General features: G+C 57.0%; 9 protein-coding genes across 9 annotated transcripts; 2 read left to right on the forward strand and 7 right to left on the reverse strand.

Annotated features, from left to right (window-relative positions):
- Positions 1 to 449: 449 nt before the first annotated feature.
- On the reverse strand, positions 450 to 1,318 carry HETIRDRAFT_105200 (uncharacterized protein; the record flags this gene model as incomplete). The annotated part of the gene is made up of 6 exons (XM_009548766.1): positions 450 to 505; positions 553 to 607; positions 663 to 797; positions 870 to 948; positions 1,006 to 1,228; positions 1,279 to 1,318. The coding sequence occupies 6 exons, from the start codon at positions 1,316 to 1,318 to the stop codon at positions 450 to 452; spliced, it is 588 nt and encodes a 195-aa protein (XP_009547061.1).
- Positions 1,319 to 2,706: 1,388 nt separating this feature from the next.
- Positions 2,707 to 2,952, reverse strand: HETIRDRAFT_418330 (uncharacterized protein; the record flags this gene model as incomplete). The annotated part of the gene is made up of 1 exon (XM_009548767.1): positions 2,707 to 2,952. One exon carries the CDS (start codon positions 2,950 to 2,952, stop codon positions 2,707 to 2,709), a length of 246 nt encoding a protein of 81 aa, XP_009547062.1.
- HETIRDRAFT_36983 (synaptic vesicle transporter) lies at positions 2,846 to 5,832 on the reverse strand. Its single transcript, XM_009548610.1, has 11 exons — positions 5,525 to 5,832; positions 5,060 to 5,416; positions 4,832 to 4,988; positions 4,694 to 4,769; positions 4,504 to 4,632; positions 4,383 to 4,442; positions 4,194 to 4,317; positions 4,002 to 4,132; positions 3,687 to 3,942; positions 3,500 to 3,626; positions 2,846 to 3,442 (listed from the first exon to the last, which is right to left on the reverse strand). The coding sequence occupies exons 2-11, from the start codon at positions 5,404 to 5,406 to the stop codon at positions 3,191 to 3,193; spliced, it is 1,659 nt and encodes a 552-aa protein (XP_009546905.1). The 5' UTR covers positions 5,407 to 5,416; positions 5,525 to 5,832; the 3' UTR covers positions 2,846 to 3,190.
- A 2,300-nt stretch (positions 5,833 to 8,132) lies between these two features.
- cyp8 (cytochrome P450 monooxygenase 8) lies at positions 8,133 to 10,391 on the forward strand (the record flags this gene model as incomplete). The annotated part of the gene is made up of 11 exons (XM_009548693.1): positions 8,133 to 8,307; positions 8,367 to 8,499; positions 8,560 to 8,748; positions 8,818 to 8,966; positions 9,020 to 9,135; positions 9,193 to 9,304; positions 9,375 to 9,388; positions 9,443 to 9,714; positions 9,784 to 9,915; positions 9,976 to 10,119; positions 10,187 to 10,391. The coding sequence occupies 11 exons, from the start codon at positions 8,133 to 8,135 to the stop codon at positions 10,275 to 10,277; spliced, it is 1,527 nt and encodes a 508-aa protein (XP_009546988.1). The 3' UTR covers positions 10,278 to 10,391.
- A 1,446-nt stretch (positions 10,392 to 11,837) lies between these two features.
- On the reverse strand, positions 11,838 to 13,192 carry HETIRDRAFT_147771 (uncharacterized protein). Its single transcript, XM_009548768.1, has 3 exons — positions 12,851 to 13,192; positions 12,565 to 12,772; positions 11,838 to 12,534 (listed from the first exon to the last, which is right to left on the reverse strand). The coding sequence occupies exons 1-3, from the start codon at positions 13,062 to 13,064 to the stop codon at positions 11,916 to 11,918; spliced, it is 1,041 nt and encodes a 346-aa protein (XP_009547063.1). The 5' UTR covers positions 13,065 to 13,192; the 3' UTR covers positions 11,838 to 11,915.
- A 1,927-nt stretch (positions 13,193 to 15,119) lies between these two features.
- On the reverse strand, positions 15,120 to 16,393 carry HETIRDRAFT_319931 (uncharacterized protein; the record flags this gene model as incomplete). The annotated part of the gene is made up of 3 exons (XM_009548769.1): positions 15,120 to 15,423; positions 16,049 to 16,238; positions 16,336 to 16,393. Coding segments are annotated over 3 exons (552 nt in total), but the record flags the coding sequence as incomplete, so codon positions are not given.
- Positions 16,394 to 16,638: 245 nt separating this feature from the next.
- HETIRDRAFT_451929 (uncharacterized protein) lies at positions 16,639 to 17,500 on the forward strand (the record flags this gene model as incomplete). Its single annotated transcript, XM_009548770.1, has 2 exons — positions 16,639 to 16,843; positions 16,917 to 17,500. The coding sequence occupies 2 exons, from the start codon at positions 16,639 to 16,641 to the stop codon at positions 17,498 to 17,500; spliced, it is 789 nt and encodes a 262-aa protein (XP_009547065.1).
- A 39-nt stretch (positions 17,501 to 17,539) lies between these two features.
- HETIRDRAFT_440286 (uncharacterized protein) lies at positions 17,540 to 18,232 on the reverse strand. The gene has a single exon (XM_009548771.1). It carries the CDS (start codon positions 18,044 to 18,046, stop codon positions 17,774 to 17,776), a length of 273 nt encoding a protein of 90 aa, XP_009547066.1. The 5' UTR covers positions 18,047 to 18,232; the 3' UTR covers positions 17,540 to 17,773.
- A 640-nt stretch (positions 18,233 to 18,872) lies between these two features.
- On the reverse strand, positions 18,873 to 19,784 carry HETIRDRAFT_427436 (uncharacterized protein; the record flags this gene model as incomplete). The annotated part of the gene is made up of 2 exons (XM_009548772.1): positions 18,873 to 19,078; positions 19,301 to 19,784. 2 exons carry the CDS (start codon positions 19,782 to 19,784, stop codon positions 18,873 to 18,875), a joined length of 690 nt encoding a protein of 229 aa, XP_009547067.1.
- Positions 19,785 to 21,984: the final 2,200 nt, after the last annotated feature.

Below are 21,984 nucleotides of genomic sequence, written 5' to 3' on the forward strand. Positions count from 1 at the left end.
CCTGCATTGGTTCCTGTTGAGTGACCGGCTGGCAATCAAGCTCAGCACGTCCCTCCAGCAATTTATCACATCAGTCAGGCAACAGACGCTCGAGGAGACGCAAGCCGAAACAAGCCAGAACAGATGTCAAGCCGTGCCAAATAATCGATGACATTGGAGAGAAAACGCGCCATCGTGATGTGATCATGTATGCACCGAAGAAAGGTTGCGCACCCTCAAATTGTTTGTAGCCCGTGGTGCGAGAAACAGTGCATCGTCTCTTGGCCAATTTTTCTCTGGGAGGGGGGATCTCATGACTCTTCGAGAGATGTTCAGCCTAGCTCTCTGGTCGTAAAGAGACATCTCGCAGCATAGGGCACATAGGCGTTTTATTCACGCCCATATCAAGTCCAAAAGCCTATGAGTCGTTGGCCGAAAGAACCCACATGGAGAAACCTCCCACAGCGCTTTCATACTGTTCCGGACCGTGTCTCACCTTCCAACCCATCTTCTTGTAGATCGAGACCTACATCATCGTCAGCATTATTCGAGCGACATATCAACAACAGATACTTGCATTGACTTCTGTCGCAGTTTCAAGGCAGAGAATCTTGTTATCTTCCTTTGCCTGGTGCATATGGGTATTAGTGCCGTCGTACAGGATCGTGGTTCTTGAGTCGTACTTTCTCGAGAATCGGTGCCGTGACTGCCTTTGCAAGACCTTGATTCTGATGCTTGGGGTGAGTACCAAGGAGCTGTAGATGCCAGCCGTTGACCTTGGTCCCTTCTCCTAGGGCTGTGACACACATGGCACCATACTTAGACAAAAACTCATGTACGACCCGAGGCAATCTTAACACCATAAATATTATTGAGCGGTGTGTACGTACGTATTCTGTCCACCACCGCGTTAACTCAATCGGGAAGGCAGCGAACATGGCATTGAAGCCTGCCTCTCCCTGATCTGGACTGCGAAGGGCCGAGGTCAACCTATACTTTTCGATTTTGAAGCGACGTGAGACTCACCTATCGAGAAGGCCTCGACCTGGGCCGTACCAAGCTGCGACGGCAGCGAATTCATTGTCTCCGTGACTTGCTACCCATATCTGTCCCGCAACCGCGGCCGCGGCAAGGGTCGCTCTCTGAAAGAGGAGGTTCTGGGGCTTGTCGCCCCCGATACAGCAGAACGTGAAGACGTCGTTTTCAAATGATGCAGCAAGCGTCTCGGCAGCTTTATCAAGCTCTTCCGCTAGATATCGAGGTCAGACCATCGCTGAATGATAATCGTACATAACCTACAGGAGGGATTGACAAGCTGGCGAACAGAGATCTGGGACATCTCGTACGAAATGTAGAAAAATGAAGATGGGACTAAGGGGCATCGAGAGCGTCATATTTATACAGAACACCTTGGAGTATACGTCTACGTAACAAGTGATCGTATCTTCGAAGGCGCATGCACCCTGATGAAGCGTTGATACACGAGCGCCTACTGAAGCGCCCAGGCACATCCTTTCATGCGCCTCCTTGATGGGAGCATACAATCATCTCGCCCATCAGCAATGGGCAGATCGTATCTCATACCTGATACCCTTCAGTATATCAAGTTCAGATAATTGCCAGCTCCTCACCATTCAGATTGTTAAGGTGATATCTAACTACAACAGATACCTTAGAAGACGAACTACTGAGCAGGCTGCCGAGCCATCCCTATAACGGTGTCATTGTTGGTTTGGATGGGATGCATACATATGTGGATGACTTACTAGAGTGATACATATGATGCCAATAAGCTTGCCTTTTCAGTGAGCACCATACGTCCAATCGCAACCCTTCTTTCCAATATTTCAACAAAGCAGTGTACCAGCTGTGCAATATTGCCTCCACGATGTGTAAATCAAAGTGCACCAGCCTCATCCCAGTCAGCTGTACAACCTTCCCCTCGGCTCGGGCATTCGGAGGGAGTAACCAGCGCAAATAAATCATGCACACAAAGCTGATGCAAAATTCGGCATTGGACACCTTGACTAGCTACTGACTCAGATGGGGGATTTTGAGAAGCCTGAAAGCATCCTGCATTACATGTCGAGCAATTTATCTATGTGCGGCGGGTTATGGATGAGCACCCTGATGGAGCCCATTGCTTGGCATGCCCAGCGTCTGCAGTACTGCATTCATGCTATGGATCATGAAATCACAGACTGGCAGAGAATGGTACAAAAGGGCAAGCCTGATCGGGGTATGGGATGAAAGCGCTCCAGCCGTAGCACTCAAAGCTGGGAGTGAGGTGGCAAGCAATCAGATCGGCCGCGCTCGAGTCCTAATTGCTCAAGAAAAAAATTATCGTAAGATTTCCTGTGAAAAGAAAGCGGCACCCACTGCCCAGTGCTCACCTCGCAACTCTCAACAATTAGCACATTTTCTCGCGCAGCACAACTTGATGTTCAACAACCCCTGATATGAACCCATACTACACAATCCGAGAGTTTTACCCAGCAGCATCTACAAATATTCTAACTCAAAATCAGCATATATGCAGCAAACAAGGCTTCAAGAGTCAAGACGCCATGCCGAACGATCTGCCCCAACTGCCGGCAGCTTCGGGATACGAAACGCTGCCGTAGGCACCACCTGCCGAAATGCCAGCCCCTCAGTAACCCATCCCCTCGAGTGCATACTCATGCTATCCACAAGACTGAAGACATCTGAACTAGCAATGGTGTAGAATCAGGAATCTGTTGGCGGTTGCGGTCGATATTGCTTGCAAGGGTGCTTCTGGATGGCGGGATGCCGTGGGTCGTCGAAGTCTGAAAAGAAGCCGGTACAAGCAAGCTCGCGTACCGGGACTCTGGAGCCCGGGTCGATAGACATGGCGTCCGAAATCGTATCTCTATATATTAGAGCGTACGAAGGCTGGTGTACATCGAGTAAACAAAGAATGCTGTCTAGCTCTATGTACGAAACTATGTACATATCAATACAAGTGAGGTAGATGCAAGTGGAAGAATGGAAAACTATATGCGGCGAATGAAATCGAAGAGGATGATAGTGTATAGAAGAGATCTATAGTAGTTCAGGGTATTCATGTGCCCATCTATTGAACCTCTATCACAAGAAGAAAAATATTCGCATCGAAATCCAGAACCTAGTTTTACCCCCGACCGAGACGCCAAAACGGCACCTGCGATTATGAAATCAAAAGAAAACCCAGTTACGCGCTCGCGCGCCGACTCGCTGCCCTGATCTGCGCGCCCCACTTCCAGAACACGAATGGGATGGGCAGCATCGCGATGGAGACGAAGCCCAGGAGCGACGACGCCCAGCGAGGGCCCAGACCGTTGTACATCTGCACGACGAACATGGGCACGGATGCACCGGCCATAGAGCGGATAAACGTCTTCGCGGCGATCGCGGAGGCGACGTATTTGGGGAAGGCGTCGACGATGTAGGAGTTGGCGGAGATCTGGACAAAATGCGTGAGGATTGTAACCTTCAACGAAGAGGAGTTCTCCGGACATACGTAGACGGAGACCATGCCCCAGCCGAAGGCGACGCCGCCCATCATGGGGCCAACCCAGCTCACATATTCGAAGCTCGTCCACGCAAAGATGAACAATGACGCCGGCAACATCAACGCGCCAAACATCCTATGAACATCCGTATCAGCAGGAGAGCAAGGATACAGAGCAAAATTAGGGTATACGTACATAGGCGGAAGGCGCGCCTCGACAGCATGAGCCTTGTACAGTTTCCGATATAACTGCGTCCAGAAATGCATCGTCACGAGCGCGATCAAGATGCCGACGAGGATGGAGAGGAACATCAGTCCCGTGATTCCATCGTTCATATGGTGCACGCCTTCGAACACAATCGGAAACGCAAAGAAGAAGAGATAGAGGAGCATGTAGATCAGACAGAGATAGAGCGACATGAAGATAAGCACAGGCTCGGTGAAGAGCATCTCTGAGAAAGGACGTCTTATGAGCGAGGAACAACAATGATAAATGAAGAGAGAGACGTACCGAAGGGACGGATGAGCGCAATCTGCACGCGCTCGCCGATCGTGATATCCGCTTCAACGATCTCTGTTGCGGTCTTATATGCGGGATTTCCTGTCTCTGCGCGCAGCTTCTCTGCACGTCTCTTCAAAAGGCTGTGAAAAATAAAAGGGAATGTTGATAACATAGCATATATCAAAGAGAAGAAAGACGTACACAACAGCAAATGTCTCCGGTACAAAGAGCGTCATGATGCACTCCGCGCTGACGAAGATGAGTAGAATCCAGTACTCCCAGCGCCAACCGATGGTCTCGCCGACAAAGCCTCCGATGAGTGGGCCTATGTATGGAAACATACCGTGAGCAGGAGGTACTACGTATGAAAAAAAAGATGAGTGAGCGTACCGAGGACAGGTCCAACGAATAGCACTGCAGAGAATACAGCCATTGGCATGCCACGCTCGTCTACAAAAAAAGACGGTATGATATTAGGGTGAAGGTCGCGATAGAGACGATAAATACATACCGAGGCTCCATAGATCGGCCACACTTCCACCCACGTTCGTCATTGGCGCAGAGGCTGCGAGACCTGCCAATGCACGGCCGACAAGAAGTGTCTGAGGGTTCTTCGCGAGCGCGCAGGGGATCGTCCAGACTGAGAAAGATGCGATCAATGTATAGCAACAATAAGGGGGGACGATGGACGTGAGACTTACTTGCGAACAAACCCATCGAGATGATATAGATCGGTCTCCGTCCAAACATCTCTGACATGGGGGCATACACTAGGGGCTGTACAAATCGGGTGTGTGGATAAGCCTCCTTCAAAAATCGATGAAGAGGTAGAGACATACACCGAGACCAAAGCCGACGACGAAGAGGGTAACGGCGAGGTTACCCACGATGTCGGACATGCCGAGCTCTCTCGCAGGATGAGGGAGATCACCTGTGATGATGGCGGACCCGAGAGCGACTGCCAGACAAAGCGAGGAGACAGCAATCGTGATAATCCTACAAGGATCAACAGGTCATTGTATTAGATTCATTCAATTGAGGGGAGAATAAACGAGAATAAAACTCACCACTTCTTCGTCTTCGAAAAATTGCGCGGATCCTCTGGGTCTCCAACCTCCCAATCGACCACTTCCCATTTCTCGAGCGCCTTTTCGGGATCAAGTTTTCCTGGTCCAGAGGCTGCGACCTCCACGGCACCGGGCTCCGTAACGGTCTCAGCAGAGTCCGAACTGAGGTAGTGCGGGCGTGCTGCTGGGGACGAGATGGATTGGCGCATAGAAGAGCGGCGAGTGGAGCGGCGCGCGAGATGGATGGGAGGAGGAGGCGCATCCTCGATGTCGACGTCCGGTAGCACGGCAGGGAGGGCCACTTCGTAGTTGTGCTCGTGCTCGTGGTGCGGATGTGGAAGCGACATGACGAGGTTGCTAGCAGAGCGGATCGTGTGAGGAGAAGAGAGGGAGGCGAAACCAAGGTCGAAAGATAACTCTCGACAGGAAGAAGGAGAGGGGGAGAAAATGAGATGGAAGACTGACCAGTATTGGAGAACGCACGCCTGCTTTTATAGGCGGCGTCGACGAGAGCGAGGCGGCAGCGCGCAGCGAAGAAAATGCTCTCGGGACATTCTGTTGGACGAGGAGGACGAACCGGAGTATTGTAGATACATATGAAGGAGGAGCCGAGCGGCACCCATTCTACGCTCGAAGATCCTTTGCCTGGCGAGCCGCAAAAGCCCTTCTAGGCCCGAGGGTCCAGTCAATTTTGGGGATGTTAATTGCGAGCGGTATTGAGCTGCTCAACATAGCACCTGTTGACAGGTCATAGCCGCGAGAGCAGAACAAATCCCACTGTTTGTCGAACGTCGGGGGAGCAGCGTCGGACGCGCCAAGTTGAACATGGTCTGCAAGTGGAAGATCCTTTGGCGGGTCAACTTGCACGCTGCCGGCCCGGCGCCGCTGCGGCCAAATCTGGGTGAGTGGCCCGCCGGTATCTCCACATCGGGCTGCTTCGAGCCGATCTCGACCGCTGCAGAGATATTCCGGCCAGTAACGTCACGTTCCCCGAGCCCTTTGTTCTCTCTGTTCTCCCTTCGACGACTTGGTCGCCTTGCCGCAGGGTGTATGGTCAATACTAGATCTTTATCCTTGCCTTCCCACCGTGGAGTCTAGTTCAACTGACACCTTTAGGGCTCATTACAGAGAGCCCACAACACAACTCGGTCCCTAGGAGAGCCTGGAGTTGGAATGAGAAAGCAAGCCCGCACTCGTACCCTCGCATACAAGATCACTCTCATAATTTTTGGTGTGATCGGACACAGAGGCATGTAAGCAGGTCTGTTGTGCTTTTGATGCCGGCCCTGAACGTTCTGCGTTTAGATTAAAAATCGCGATATCCACCACTGGTGAATACACAGCCCTGGTTCCTCATCCAGCCCTGTCCAAATCCCGATATGTCTATGTAGTGTCACAGAATGTCACCCATACTCCCTCGTACTGATTTCCGCTCATTCGTCTTAACCTCAAGATCAATCAACCTCGAGATCTCAACCTTCGTCTTGTAGCCTCTCGTTTTGTGTTGGATCGTTCGGCTGATGATGAACCGTCTGCAGAGACACACATTCAAATTGTTCAATAATTGTTTTCCAAGGTTCCACATACTTTCCAAACACCATTGCGTATTTTTATTCTCACTGTGAAATGCGAGCGCACTGGCGGAATAAACCAAAAGGGAAGTACATTAATGCATTTAATAGATTGCCGAAAAAGCAAACAGATGATGAGGTAGCTACGCCTCCTATGACGGTGTGGTCTTGGCGTGCTCCAAAGGAGGTGTCGCCGAATAATGAAGATCGACATCATGATTATCTTAACGTTACATGTTTAAGCACTTAAGCATGAGCAATGTTGTAACTTAAGCCTTACAGTGATCCACCGGTCCTTTGGGCACCACTGCTCCTTTGAGCAGTTTTGCTCATGGGATGGACCTCCATTCTGCGGACAATAAAATATAGTAAAATTCATAATCAAATCCGGAGGCATCGAAAGCTCCGGTTACATATCTTTTTCATAAGGTGACGTGCCTATGGCATACGAGGATGAGCCCGCTCAGAGGGGCTCTTTTTGGCATTTCCCGTTTTTGGCAAGCACCGGTCCTTTGGGCACCCCCTTTTTCGCTCTGCAGGTGGAAGAAATCATTGTCATTGTCTGGGTCTATAACAAAATGTATTCTTAGGTCTATTTAGGATGATATGAATGAGAATAAAATGGCTGAAGTTTTTGTCTTGTGTGAGAGGAGGGACATTGCCCAAAGGACTGGTGGATCGTTGTAATTTGCTTATTCATACTTGCGCACGCTCTCGGCATGCAATTCTTTATGCACCGCGCGTACGTGCACTTGCAGCTTTTAAATGATATTAGCAAGGACTTATACACATAACCAGCATCTCAGAGACGAATATGCACTCATCAAAGAAACCGCAACTTGCTAGACTAGACTCCTGTGAGTTTCTTCAAGCTGCATACCATCCTTCCCACGCTCAGAGTTTCAGGCTATGAGCACCGCTTCGAGTGAAAGCCAAGCACACGTACCAGATGTCTTGTCATAGTGGGGTTTGACAACATCGAATCGTTGTCGTTCGGGCCGCGCCGGGGATTTTATGCTAGCGAGATCTTGTCAAGAGTAGTCCAACTGACACTTTCCTTGCTTCGCGAAGGAAGCGTGGCAATGGACATGTACGTCTTGACCGCCCAATACGCTCGGTAGTGATCGTCGTAACTCACGCATCCCACGGATCACAGACGCTGTGGTTTCGCACAAAGTTGAGCAGACAGTATTTAAAGATACTGAAAACCCTCGATCTCGCTCTATCTTCATATGACGAGCAGTTTTCACCGCCATTGTATCAAGGCATTTAAAAGTGAGTTTCTCTGGTTTCTTTTCATTCCCGCCAACGTTGTCGCAGCCTGCTTCTCGAAGCTACTACTTAATACTGTTGGTCATTGATTTCCCGAAACATCTACTTCCGTCACAGACGACCACGACCCTGCAATGTCTCGCCAAGTATGGATTGAATGTATTTAAGGGGACCCTCCTACGCCCTACACAGCACAAACTCTTCCTCACAGCGACCCGCAGCAGTTTGGGATGGAAACCATCGTTGTCGTCGCAGCTCTCTCGCTATCCCTTATTCTCTTTGTTCGCAGGGCTCGTCGTCCGCCTCTACCGCCTGGACCTAAATCGTCTTGGTTTGGATTTGGTCGACCCCCTGTGCCCGAGATGTTTCCTTGGAAGACTTACGAGAAATGGCAAAAAACCTATGGTATTCCTCTTGATGTTTCAGCATCGAAGTCATGCATGCATCGACGTTGCGTATCACAGGCGATCTCAATTTCTACTATGCTTTCGGGAGCCCTGTCGCGATCATCAACTCGCGCAAGGTCGCGGAGGACCTCCTCGAGAAGCGTGGTGCAATCTATTCCTCGCGGCCTACCCGTACGATGATGGGCGATCTGTCAGTCATCCGCTTCTCGATCTCCGGTTCTCGACCCTCTTAACGTGCTCCGTTCTGCAGAATGGGCTGGTCATGGTCGTTTGGAGGAATGGCGTACGGCGATAGGTGGAAGAAGTATCGCGGCACTTTCCAGAAACATTTCCGCTCCAGCACGGTAGCTCGATACGAGCCAATTCAGCTCAAGGAGGTTCAGACCCTTCTTTTGAACCTGAAGCGTACTCCCGAGGACTTTGCACATCACATGCGGAGGTACAGTCTTGATATCATCCTTTACTTTCGCGCAGGCCAATCGGTAACGTATAACACGGCTTGGTCTAGGAATGCCGCAGCGCTCGTCATGAAGATCAACTATGACCATGACATCTCAGATGAGGGGGACGTCTATGTGGACTTGGCGGAGAAAGCCATGGCAAGCGTAGCCAAGGCAGCAATCCACGGGACTTACGCGGTAGACTATCTGCCCATTTGTGAGCCCCATCGTGTCTTTCCGGATTCACGATCCTGACGTCGTGGTCTGCAGTGAAATATATCCCGAGTTGGTTCCCAGGTGCTCTATTCAAGCGGCAGGCAAAAGAATGGCGCAAGTTATCAGAGGCGATGCTGCAAAAGCCGTTCGAGATGGTCAAGCAGAAGATGGTGCGCACCCAACTTTCGAAAGATCTAGCCTCCGAGCATCTACTAAGATGACCTCAGGCATCTGGAATGGCAGGGCCGTGTGTCACCACGCTGGAGATTGAAGAGGGTGCCCAGCAGAAGGATTTCGACGTGACGATGACTCAGGGCATTGCTGCTGTTTCCTACGCAGGTATGGACACAATCTCTCTCTCTTCCACCTCTCCAAAGGGCCCTTATCTCACCGCGCACGCAATTGTCAGCTGGCGCTGATACGGTCAGTTCACTTCAGTCGTCGATGCGGGTCCATCACTCACACCGACTCAAACAGACAGTTGCCGGCGTCATTTCATTCTTCCTTGCCATGATGACCCACCCCGACATCCAGCTCCAGGCCCAGGCAGAGATTGACCGCGTCGTGGGTACGGACCGCCTGCCCAACTTCGAAGATCGAAACAGGCTTCCGTTCGTCACATGCATCACTTGGGAGATCTTGCGATGGAACCCTATCGCGCCCATAGGCGTCGCTCATGCAACAGTGCAAGACGACGTCTACGAGGGCTATTGGATTCCAAAGGGCACGTCGCTCATCCCGAATATCTGGTTCGTTGATCACACCTGCTGCGAAGCATAGCCACCTTGGCTTGACCAAAGCGCCCCCTCCCCTCGCAGGAGAATGTTCCACGACGAGGCCAAGTACCCAGATCCGCACAAGTTCGATCCACGACGATTCGAAGACGAGGCCAAGAACGCCGAGCTCGGGATCAACGAGCTCCCCCTGATGACCTTCGGCTTTGGACGGCGGTACGCGCCGCGCACTCTGTGACCCGTCCGAACCACACCCCGACGCCTGACTTTCCGCAGCATCTGCCCCGGCCGCTGGCTCGCGCTGGACACCATCTGGATCACCGTCGCGTCGGTCCTGGCGGTGTACAACATCTCGAAGCCCAAGGACGAGAACGGCGTCGACGTCGAACAGGACGTGAAGTACGCCGGCACCGTCGTGAGGTACGCAGCTCCGCTCTGTCGCCATATGGCCGCACGCGCTCTCTCTGATGACCAGTGTGCTCTGTAGCCGGCCAGAGCCATTCAAGTGTCTGTTCGTGCCCCGTTCGAAGGAGGCTCTGGATCTCATCACGCAGGGAGGCGGGCAGAGAGCCGCATGATGATCTATCGAGCCCTCGAGGCTCCTTCGACATCCTTCTGTAGTGAGTACATACGATGACGGACCATGGTTTTACTGTATATACCGGTACTTCAATGAACGCTTGGCACCCGGCAGCGCAGATCCCGCCGACCGTGGCGCATACAATATATGCGTGATGGCGTCCGCTGACTCGAGTGACGGCCAGCACCATGCCAGACGAATTTGCAGAGGATTGTCCACCAAATTCACATCATACGTGCTGCGACAAGCCCACTTCCGAGCAGATATGATACGCGATAACGAGAAGCACGCCTGCCAGAACGCGGCGTCCGCAACATTAGCACTCCTCCCATGTCTTTTGGGAGTGGAACTCTGATTTGAACTAAAACGGAAAAGGACACGCGCTCACCGGCTGAGACGCTGACATCCTACGTCTTCCAATTTCCAAGTTCCAAGCGCCGTCGCTCCAGCGGTGCTCAAACCCAAACCCAAACCCGAACGGACCTCAAACCCAAACCCAAACCCAAAAAGCTAATAAGCCAAAACGCAATCCCATAAACACCAAGAAATACAACCATAAACAACCAGAAATATATAATAAAACACGCACGCACGCAGCCTCCAAGGGGCGCTACAGAATGTAATACACACACACACAGAGCCGCCGTAAGCCCGACCGACGGCCCAGTTGGGCAGCCCCCCTCCAAGCTTCGAGCTTCATGTGCCACCACCGTCCGACGGCACCGCGGGAGCGCTAGCACACAAGCACAAAGCCTGAACGAGGACGGGGATGAGGACGGCACGCGGGTGCGGGGAAACGGTGTACGAAAGACGGGGTGGCGGAATGGGGGGGGGGGACAGGACAGGATAGGGAAGGGAATGGGAGGGACAGGGACAGGGACAGGACAGGGAAGCACGGGATGCGAAGGGCCGGGAGCTACGGTCGAAGACCAGAACATATATATATATATATCAGAACAGACGAGCGATTCGAACGGAAGGGAGGATGACGAGGACGATGGCGAAGGAGCGACTATTTACGCGTGTATGGATGTGGACGGGACAACACGAGGACTGGCGACGATAGCCACGACGACGACAATAATAACTAACAACAACAAAAACGGAGCCTACAAGGGAGAAAGGAAGGGAGGGAGGTGGAGATACAAGGACCATTTAGGATCGAGTGATCGCCGGAAAGGTCGCACGGTGCGCACGAGGAACGCACTAAAGAAAACCGAAAAATAAGAAAACGAAAACGAAAACGAGAACGAAAACAAGAGATCGAACAGCGCCACGAAAATGATGAAAAAATAAGAATTACACGGCACGGGACGGCACGCAGCCGGGCGAGATGGGCGAACGGGGGAACGAGGGGAAAGGGGATTGGTGGAACGAGGGGAAAGGGGATTGCATAGGCGTACAGGAATGCAGGAGACGGGTAAAAAAAGGCGACGATGCGAAAGCGATGCGCGTGCGGGCCGCGAACGAGAGCGCGAACGGGAACGGGATAGTACACGTAGATGTGGATGTCCTGGAGGAAAGAGGAGGAGAGGAAAATAAATGAACGGGCGGCCGCGCGCGCGGAGGCAATCGCCAGCGTGTGGCGAGGAGGATAGCACAGCGACGCGCCCAAGCGCGCATACAACGACACGCATCACCGCCCTTTCAACGTCTGCATCAGCGACTTCAACCCCCCGCCCAACCTATGCCCATGCGACCTCGGCTGTTGCTGCTGCTGCTGCCCCTGCCCGCCTATACTCCCCTGCTTCCCCGGCCCCGCCCCGGCGCCAGCCACAAGCTCCCCCCCAACAAACCCCATCCTCGCAAGCTTATTCGCCCTCGAGAAATGGTTCTGCCGCGGGCGCTCCCGGTCGCCCTCGCTCGCGCGCAGCAGATCATTGTACGTCTCCTGCTGCGGCGCCGTGAACACACGGAAGAGCTCGACCCCGCCGCCGGCGTCGTCGCCGCGTCCGTCCGCACCGTCGACACCCAGGCCGAGCGCAGGCGCGGGTCGGCCGCTGCCCAGGTCTCCATAGCCGGCGTAATCCCGCTTCGGGTCCGGCGTCCGCGAGCGCATGCGCGCGGTCGGGGTCGGGCGCAGCGTATCATTATCGAGCGCAGGCACAGGCGCGGTTGCCGCCGCCGCCCCCGCCGCCGTCGTCGTCGTCGTGGACGTCGTCGTAGAGATCGCAGGCGCGGTAGACAACTTTCCCGGCGCACCTGAACTCGGCGACGAGACGAGAACAGGCGGGGGCGCGGACGCGGGCGACGTGCTTCCCCCCTGCAGAGGACTCGCGTGCGACTGCGCAGAGCGCGTCTGGACGGGCGTCGCGCTCAGGTCCGACGCGTCCCCGTCGACGAGATCCGCCTCGTCAGCCTCGCGCGCGGGCTCGTCGCGGTCGAGAGATCCCGGCGACCCGACATACGCGCCGCCGTACAGACCGGACGGTGCGGCGGAGTGCGAGCGATGATGGCGCGTCGCGCGCGGCGCGGGGGAACTCGAGTCGGAAGCTGTCGTGTCATCGCGACGACAAAAAAAAAACAATTTGAATCAGCACCTCAGCTCGCTTGCCACACCGTCGAACGCACCTTCGTCCCCGGGGACCCCGCCGCTCGTGTGCGGCCTGCGCACCTTCGGCGGCTGCCCTTTCGCCCCACGCGGCGACGATCCTGCCCCCATGCCCCGCCCGCGTGGACCCTCCAAGCTCCCATGCCTCTGATACTGCTCCCCGCCCTGCCGACGCCACTGCGGCCCCGTGCCGCCCGCGAGCCCAAGGCCAGCCACCGCCGCCTCGCGGTCCATCGTCGCGCTCGCCGACCGCACCTTGACGCCGTACGGCCGCTCCACCCCACCAACCGCGCCGGCGCCGCCATCAGCGTCAACGCCAAACGCGACAACCCCAGCGCCCGCGCTCGCACTCGCGCTGGTGCTGCGCTCCATATCCCGGCCCCACCCCTTCCCCCTCCCGCGCCGCCGCTCCTTCTCCCGCTCCCACTGCCTTTCCCGCGCGCGCTCCTTCCCGCGCTCCATCTCCATCTTCAGCCGCCGCTCGAGCGCCAAGCTCTCCCCATACGCCGCCAGCCGCGCGCTCAGCGGCAGCCCTTGCTGTTGCTGCTGCTGCTGCTGCTGTCCCGGCCCCTGTCCGGCGTCCGCGCCCCCCGCAGCTGCACGCACCCCCAGCCCCGCGCCCCCGCCGCCCGCCTCGCCGCCCGTCTCCATATGCCCCAGCTCAAGAATCGACTGCTGCGCGCGCGCCACGAGCGCCTCCGCCTGCGCATGCGACGAGATCGCGCGGATGTCGATATCGAGCGGCGCGTGCGCCCGCCGCCCGCCCACGCCCGCCCCCGCGCCCACACCCGCCCCCGACAGCCCCAGCACAAACGTCGCGTCGTAGTACTCTCCGTCCTTCCCCGCGCTCCCACGCGCCTCCCCCGCGTCGTCCCCGAACAGCTCGAGATCGAGCTCTTGCGCCGCCCGCCCGGGGGATGCCACGACCGGGCCCGAGAGCACCGTCCCGAGCGTGCCCGCGGGCGTCGCGGGCGCGCCGCCGCTCGCGGTGCTCGCGCTCGTGCCGACGCTGAGCGTCGCGCTGCTCATCGAGTCCCCGCGCAGCCTGCCGTCGCCTGCGCCCATGAACTCGAACGTGCTCGCGCCAGTGGAGGGCGGCGAGAGGTCCGGGCGGCGCGGGGGCGAGGGCGAGGGCGAGGGCGAGGGCGAGCCGTATTCCTGCGTGAACGTGTACGTGTCGGGGCTGACGTGGTTGCGCTCCCCATCGAGGAGGACGCCTGGGCCCATCATCATCGGCGGCGGCGGGAGGAGCGCCGGGGCGGTGCCAGGTGCGACGTCGGCGCTTGTGCTGTCTTGCTCCGGGTGCGGATCCGCGCGCGGATCCTCCAGCGGTGACAGCTGCGACGTCTGGGACTGTCCGCGCGACCGCAGTCCGCCCGTCCTCAGCGACGGCTTCGGGGACCCTTCTTCGCCCACACCAAGCCCCATCCTACTCGGGATGGGCTGGCCGTACTCTTCCTCCTCTTCCTCCTCTTCGTCTTCTCGTCGCCGATCGCGCGGCGATGATGGTGGTTTCGCCCCGGTGGTTTCGACCCCCGGTGGCTGAGAACTGTTTGACCCGCTCGACGAAGCCGAGGACGACGAGTCGAACCTGAGCGCCCGCGGCGGCGGCTGGCTCACAGACCCGGACCCACTCCCGGCCCGCCCGTGCGCCCTGTGCAGTATCCCCATGCCGATCCCAGGCCGCGGACTCTCCGGCGGACTCTGCCCGTGGCTCGCGCCCTGTCCGTCGGCCGCGGTGTTGTGGTTATGGTTGGCGCTCGCGGCGACGCTGCCGGTACCCCCGGCACTCTCGCCCTCCCCGCTCGCCTTCTTGAACAGATTCAACAGCGAATACTTCGACCCCAGCTTCCGCGGCGTCGTGCGCACGCTCCCGCCCCCTTCGCTCGCGCCCGTCCCCGCCGAGCTCGGCCTCCGCGACGACGCGGACGAGAACGGCGACCGCCACACCTGGCTCTGGCTCGAGCCCTCTTCATGCGTATGCGGCAGCGACGGCCGCCGCTCCCACCGCACGCCCTCAGGCGTCCCCGGCACGTCCGGGAAGGCGTCGCCAAATACGGACGCCGCGGGCGTGGGGGACGACGAGTGCCCGCTGCCCGCCGCCTTGAACAAGCTGATGGCGTTCTCGATCGAGTGCTTGACGTTCAGCCGCCGACTGCGCAAGCCCGGGCAGTCCGGCGCGTCGCACGCGCAGAACGAGCCGTGGCGCTCCCGCTGCGCCCGCCCCACGCTCTCCAGCCCGCCCGTCCCCAGCGACTGGCCCTCCTCGTCGTAGTCCTCCCCCGCCGGCCGCGACTCCAGATCCCGGTCCCGCTCGCGCACCCACGCCCCAATCGCGTCTGCGCACCCGAGCCACCCGTTCTGCCGCGCGATCATCTCCGGCGTCACCCCGTGCTTGTCCGCCCTGTCCGCCCGCGCGCCGCGCTGTAGCAGCGTGAGCGCGACGCCCGTGTGGCCGTTGGCCGCCGCGAAGTGCAGCGGGGTCGAGCCGGTGGTGCCGATGGCGATGTTGGACGGGTGGGAGGGGTGGGACGCGTGATGAGGGAGATGATGGTGTGCGGTGCGTGGGGGCGCGGAGTATTTGCGGGGGAGTCTGTGATAGGGGAGGTGTCATTGTTCGAACGTCAGAGATGGAAAAAATGGAACAGGAGGTCAGAAACGAGGAGACAAAATAGACCGCACGTGCGCTCTAACACCGGTCGCTGCGCGCACCCGAGACGAGATGCAGGACTGCCGAACACGAGGTCGTGCGGGATCGAGGTCGAAGCGGGGGAGCGTCCCTGCTCCTGATCAGACAGGTCCCGATGCCGACTCTAATCATAGAGCGACCACGACGCCGAAGCCTGATTGCCCTATCCCCACACAGGGGCGACGCCTCGAGGCAAGGAGAGGAGGAGACCCTCGGACACGTGTTTCTGTACATTTAGCGTGCTTAGGCGAGGTCGTACCACCCTGGACGACCGTCGACTGCGAATGACGTCAAAGAGGACGCAGAGCGTCGAGAGATGACATCGGGCTCTGTGGAGAAGATAACGCATCGGAGAGGGGAAGGCGCGATGCGATTGTGGGCGCAAGGCGCCACAACACGCAGAACTCCTTATTGTCTTCTCGATAGAGAGCCATCGCGCAAAGTCCGCTCGGGCAGGGCTCGAAACGGGGCCGTTCGAGCGTCGAGGCGGGAGAAGAGAAGTTGTGAAGAAGGAAGGACGGTCGCTCACCTGGGAGCGTTGACATCGGCACCGCTGTCGATGAGGAGCTTGACGACGAGCTCGTTGCCGCCGGAGCAGGCGGCGTGGAGGGGGAGGACGCCGTCGAGGACGGAGTTGATGGGTTGTCCGTGAGAGAGGGCGTACTTGACGAGGCCGATGTTGCCTGTCGCTGCGGCCGAGTGGAGGCCCAGGTGGGGGACTGTGCGGCGGGGTGCGCGGCGGGAAAGGCGAGGTCAATCGGGGAAGGGGGAGGGGGAGGGGGAGGGGGGCGAGAGGAGGAGGAAGGAAGTGCGCACATTCTGTTGTGACATTGTATTTCGCCTCCGCTTTCTGTGTCTTGGAGGTGCCAGGCATGCTGGGCACGGTGGATGTGGTGCGCCCAAGAGGGGAACGCGGGGGGAGGGGGAGATGAAAGTCGATAGGGGCGACTTGGAGCGCGGGCGCACGGTAGCGGTGGAGCGCTGTGCGTGCTGCGGTGCGCTGCAGATGATCTGTGTAAAAGGCGGGAAGGGGACGGGGACGGGGACGGGGGGGGGACGGTTGTGGTGGAGGAGAGGGAGGAGAGATGAGGCGCGAACTCGGGACTAGAGGAGGAGTGGATGCATCTAACCGAGTGGCGCTCGTTGCGCGGAGCGGCAATCGAACAAGTCGGCGTTCGCCCAGCCATCTCCTCGCTCCCCGCGTCTCTTCCCCCAATCACACTGCTTCCGCACCCCTCTCCGGGGTCCCTTTCTCCTCCAATTTTCGCTCCATTTCCCGCAGGGCGCTGTCCCGGGTCGCACCTCCGCTCCAATCTCGCCTTCGGTCACGCTCTGCTGTTCTCTGTCACGACGTTCAACGTCCTTCCCCGCAATTGCGCGGACGTGGCGGCGCGCAGACATTCGGCCTACTACAAGAAACGTCTCTGCTAGCCCCAAGAGGCCGAGTCCCCCGCCTTCCCTTCTCTCTCCCGCATCGCATCGCGTCCAGCGTTCTCAGAACGCGAACGCGAACGCGAACGCATCCCCACACTGCCCCCAACTCGCCGGAATCGCCCGCGCCGCACTGGCTTCCGACTCGGCACACATCAGCATTGGGCTGCTGGGCGACCCATCCACGGCGCTCCCACGGACGCACGTCCAGAAGGCCCAGCCAGCCGTGTGCGCCGCGCTCCAACTCGGGCCACCCCGCTCGAATCAGCCGCGCCGCGCGCTCGCTCGCCTTCTCACGATCACAGGCAGCATCAGCCCATCATCATCTGGCCCATCTGGCAGTTCCGCGCCCGCGCGCGTCGATGGCCCTCGGCCGTGCATGCCCCAGCCACTCCCCAGCCACGGTATATCTTGTGCCCCGCGACGTCGCAAGCGCGTGCCCCTGCCCTCCCGGAGGTCGCTCCCCCCGGGCGTCCCCCATCTGATCGCCCTCGGGCCTCTCCGACCCCTCCGTCTATTTTCGTGCACGCCCGTCCTTCCAGCGCGCTAATGACTGCTAATAATGGGCATCCATCCAGCGCGATCATATGCACCGTCCGCCTCGTGTTCGCTGATGATAATAATGAGCGCCTAGCTGTGCGCGACGACTGATGCTGTCTGCGCTCTCGTGGTACAGTAGGTCCATATCTTATCTCGTCGCGCCGTGTAGGCCATGGTGCCGTATCGCGCACGTCGCGGTACCGCTTCATCCTCTGCTTCGCCTCGCCGGCATCTCTTTCCATCGCTTTTCCAGCTCTGCACATGCCTCTCCTGAATCGAGATCTCACGCAGGCCCGCCGCCCGCGCGGAGGGCCCCGTCCGCTGACTTGCTAGCTCGCCGGGATCCGGATCCGGAACAAAGATGCGGGGGCACAGACTGCACAGCCTTCGCTGGACTGCCCTGGACTGGACTGCCGCGATGGACGGCCTCGAGGACGGCGACGGGTGGGGGCGGCGGCCGTCGAGAGGCGTGCGCTGGGAGGCTGGTCAACGGGCCCCGAGAGTGCGCCGAGGCGTCCTCGCGACGGTGCTGCGTGCTTGCGTAGAGCGCGCGCATGCGGTGCGCGCGTTGGCTGGCACGCTGTTACACCGCGAGCCGACATATCGGTATTGTCTCGTGTCGTGTCGTGTCGTGTCGTGTCGCTGCGCACGCACGCACACAACTCGGAACTCCCTCTGCCCGTCGGTGGGCCTGAAGCTCTCTGCGCCTTCCGATAATCCCGACCCGGTTCCTACTACGCGCCGCGGCTTTCCCACGGGCTCTTTTATTGCCTGCGTCCACCACACCACTCCATGCTTCGGTCTAGCGACTTCTGCCAGCTTCCGCCTGCCGTGGCCAGCGCGCGCCTCCGCGCCGCGCCGCGGGTCCCTAAGAGACGATCAGAGCATGGCAACGGCGCCGCAGAATCGATTCGCAGACTCGAAGGCCCTCCGAGATCCCGAAGTCGTGGCTTCACAACGCCAAGTAACAGACGCACCATGATGGGAAGTGGCCAGTATGCAGGTTCGCCCGATTGCGCGCTCGCTCGAGGCGGAGGGCGCTGTGCTGTGCGCGACGACCGCGCGCCTGTCGTGCTTCGAGAATGGTTGCTGGGATGTTCGATACTCTTATAAGCATGCATGTGGCCGCCTTTGGCTTTCGAGGCAACCCCGCAAGCCATCCGCAGTCGGGTATACCGCCTGCTGCCATGTGCTGCTGGCGAGTCAGCTCGGTTGCTTATTTGTACGGCGGTTGGGTACAGTATATGCGCGTCTGATGTTGCTGGGTTGCCCCGGACGCGCACTCGGAGACGCCACATTGCGTCGTGTGGTATGGAGTGCTTCGTTGGTCGTGACAACCCATGGCACCCCCGCCGCTCGACGTCGATTTGTTCGTTCTGTCATCAGTGCGCTGTCGTCTGGGGCGTCTGGAGCTTTCCGAGGCTGCCATAGACCAGCTCCGCCCCGCCCTCGACCCTCGCTCGGTCGCCCACTCTGATACCATCGGGCCTATCGAGACCCGCGTCGAACCTCGCGTCGCGGGCTATTTCTGCTCCGCGCCCGCACTGTACACCCTGCTGATCGTTGATTCGGCATCGCGTTGTCGCTGCTATTGTCGTCCGCGAGTGGGCGTGTATCAGCGCGACGATCAAGGATCGCCCACCGTGTACTTCGTTCATCCCACGTCCGACGCTGATAAGTTACCTCAGCATCGCGATGGTCTCTCCGAATCTTGATCTTGATGCGCGATGGATGAGGTTAGAGCGGCGCGCCCTGTAGGCCGACGTTCTGTCAGTTATGCTCCCGTCACGACGACGGCGCCACCACTAACTAGCCACCGCTAGCTCCTGGTCTACTGTGTTTATGCAGCGCCAACGATCGTCGACAACGTGCATGAAGGTGCCGCTCTCGTGGCGTGATGCAATCTCCATGCTAGAGATCTCTGCGTCCCTGAGGTGGGCGGTGCAGTGCAGTGCAGCGCGGTGCCAGCGACCCGCGGTATTGCATGCGTGCGGCCCTGGCCCGGATGGAGTTGGGTACTGGTCGAGTGCGGCCCTACAGTACTGTGTGCCTGCGTATGCATGCTCGGACGCTGAGAGATCAGGACACGGGAGCGGTCGTGATGCATGATGAAGTCCTGGTTTGATATGTGATCCCTGATCCTGATCCTGATCCTGATCGCGAGCTCCGCGAATAGAACCGAATGGGGCTCGCGTCGATGGGCTCGACGCATCGGGTGCGAGCGTACTTGCTGTGGCGTATGCGCTCGAGGCAGTGGGTAGTGCTACGGCAGGCGTTCGTCGACTGGGCGGCATGCATCGTGTGTGCAGCTTGGTTTTTAGTCGGTGTCTAGGTTACCCGCGCGCGATCCATCCATAATCCATCCCTATATAGAGGGCGACAGTGAAGAATTGTGGCAAAACTCCGCCGGCTAATGTCGCGTGTTGTCGCTTATGCTCGCGTGGGCCACGTAAGAAACCACGCGAGCGAAGCGAGCGCCATGACAAATTTGGCGAGCGGAGCGAGCTGTCCCTTCAGCCACCCGGCAACCTCGGCAACTGGAGCGGGCCATGTCTCGGCAGCTGTCGGGGTTTCACACGGCATCCCGGTCTGCCCGGCAATGCCAACAACTGGAGCAGGCCGTGCCTCGGCAGCCATCGGGCTCAAAATGGCATTCTGGCACCCCACAGGGAACCTCACGGGGGAGCCTCATAGGGCAGAATCTCATAGGGGAGCCTTATGGGCAGAACCTTTCATGGAATATGAAAAGGGAGCCTAATAGGGAAGCCATATAGGCAGGATCTGGCAGAGGAACCTTATAGGGGAATCTTTTGAATGTCATCTTGCAAAATCTCATAGAGGGGCCTTATAGGGGAATCTTATAGGCAGGACATTATAGAATATCATGGGAACTAGACTTTATGGGCACTAAAAGTGATATTCTAGCACCTTATAGAGGAGCTTCACAAGAGAGCCTCACTGGCAAGATCTTATAGAGGAACCTAAGAGAGGAACATAATAGTTAAGCATAATGGAGAAACCTAACAGGGGAATATAATAAAGGAATCTATATAGGAGAACCTTATATGGGCTATATCTTGGCAGCTGTTGGAGCTTGAAATAGTATCCCAGCACATTATGGAAAAGCCTTATAGGTATGGCCTTATAGAGGAACTAAATAATGCTTGACAAGAGAGTCTTATATAGAGACTATTATGGGCAGGACCTTATAGAATATGACAAGAGAGCTATATTAGGGCAAAATAATTTATGGGCACTAGACTTTATAGGCACTAAAATTTACAGGCACTGAGCTTTACAGGCACTGAGCTTTACAGGCACTGGACTTTACGGGCACTGGACTTTATAGGCACTGGACTTTACAGAGACTAGACTTTACAGACACATGAGACCAAGCACTGTAACAAAAACTCAGATTAAGCATGGTTGTGCCGTCGCAACGCGACGGGTGAGAAGCTAGTAAATAGAGGGCGACACTGCAAAATTGTGGCGCTTAAGCGACGGCTATGCTCGCGTGCTCCTCGCTTATGCTCGCGTGGGCCACGTAAGAAACCACGCGAGACCACTGTCCCATAGGCTTCGGGACGCGAAACGGAGCATGTCGGAGCTTGAAATGGAGTTGGTCAGCGCGCGCGTGCCCGGGGCTGACCTAACCATAGGGAATTCTCTTCTCCTGGCACTGTCTTGCAGTGATTTCTTCAGGCAAGGGGGCATTCACCAAGTGCTTAGCTTGGCAACCACTCTGGACTCTTGGTTTTGTTTGCAGGCATTTTTTTATGTAAATAAATAATAAATAAAAGGGGACAATAAGAAATGGTGGCACTGGGCTAATAGCTCAAGTCATATGTCCTTGCTTACACTTATGTAGGCCACATAAAAAACCCTAGCAACTAGAGTGAGCTATGCCTCTACAGCCATTGGAGCTTGAAATGGCATCCCAGCACCTCATGGAGAACCTTACGGGGGAGCCTCATGGTTGGGACTCTGATGGGGGAGCCTCATAAGGCAGAATCTCATAGGGAAATCTAATGGATAGGACCTTATAGGGAGCGTTATATGGGAATCTTACAGGAAGGACCTTATAGGATATCATAAAAGACTCATATAGGGATATTGGGGCATAGGACTTTTAGTAAGCAGAGTGAGCCATGTCTTGGTGTTCCTAGCAATCCTAGCAACTGGAGTGGGCTATGCCTCAGCAGCCATTGGAGCTTGAAATGACATCCCAGCACCTCACAGAGAACCTCACAGGGGAGCCTCATAGGGCAGAATCTTATAGGGGAATCTAATGGATGGGACCTTATAAGAAGCTTTATATGGGAATCTTATAGGAAGGACATTATAGGATATCATAAAAGAGCCATATAGGGATATTGGGGCACAAGACTTTATAGGCACTAGACTTTATAGGCACTGGACTTTATAGGCACTGGACTTTGTGGACACTGGACTTTATAAGCACTGGACTTTATGGGTACTAGAATTTATGGGCAC

The sequence above is a fragment of the Heterobasidion irregulare genome (assembly GCF_000320585.1).
Source record: "Heterobasidion irregulare TC 32-1 unplaced genomic scaffold scaffold_06, whole genome shotgun sequence".
NCBI lineage: Eukaryota > Fungi > Basidiomycota > Agaricomycetes > Russulales > Bondarzewiaceae > Heterobasidion > Heterobasidion irregulare.

Excerpts from the sequence above, each read along its gene's own strand:
- HETIRDRAFT_36983 (XM_009548610.1), bottom strand. The coding sequence starts at position 5,406 with ATGTCGCTTCCACATCCGCACCACGAGCACGAGCACAACTACGAAGTG. Across the intron at positions 4,989-5,059 it reads TTTTCGAAGACGAAGAAGTG|GATTATCACGATTGCTGTCT; the intron begins GTGAGTTTTATT and ends TGATCCTTGTAG. Across the intron at positions 3,443-3,499 it reads GGGGCATGGTCTCCGTCTAC|ATCTCCGCCAACTCCTACAT; the intron begins GTATGTCCGGAG and ends CATTTTGTCCAG.
- HETIRDRAFT_440286 (XM_009548771.1), bottom strand. The coding sequence starts at position 18,046 with ATGCGCGCGCTCTACGCAAGCACGCAGCACCGTCGCGAGGACGCCTCG.
- HETIRDRAFT_147771 (XM_009548768.1), bottom strand. The coding sequence starts at position 13,064 with ATGGACCGCGAGGCGGCGGTGGCTGGCCTTGGGCTCGCGGGCGGCACG. Across the intron at positions 12,773-12,850 it reads CGGGGTCCCCGGGGACGAAG|CTTCCGACTCGAGTTCCCCC; the intron begins GTGCGTTCGACG and ends ATGACACGACAG. Across the intron at positions 12,535-12,564 it reads GTCCAGACGCGCTCTGCGCA|CACGTCGCCCGCGTCCGCGC; the intron begins GTCGCACGCGAG and ends GCAGGGGGGAAG.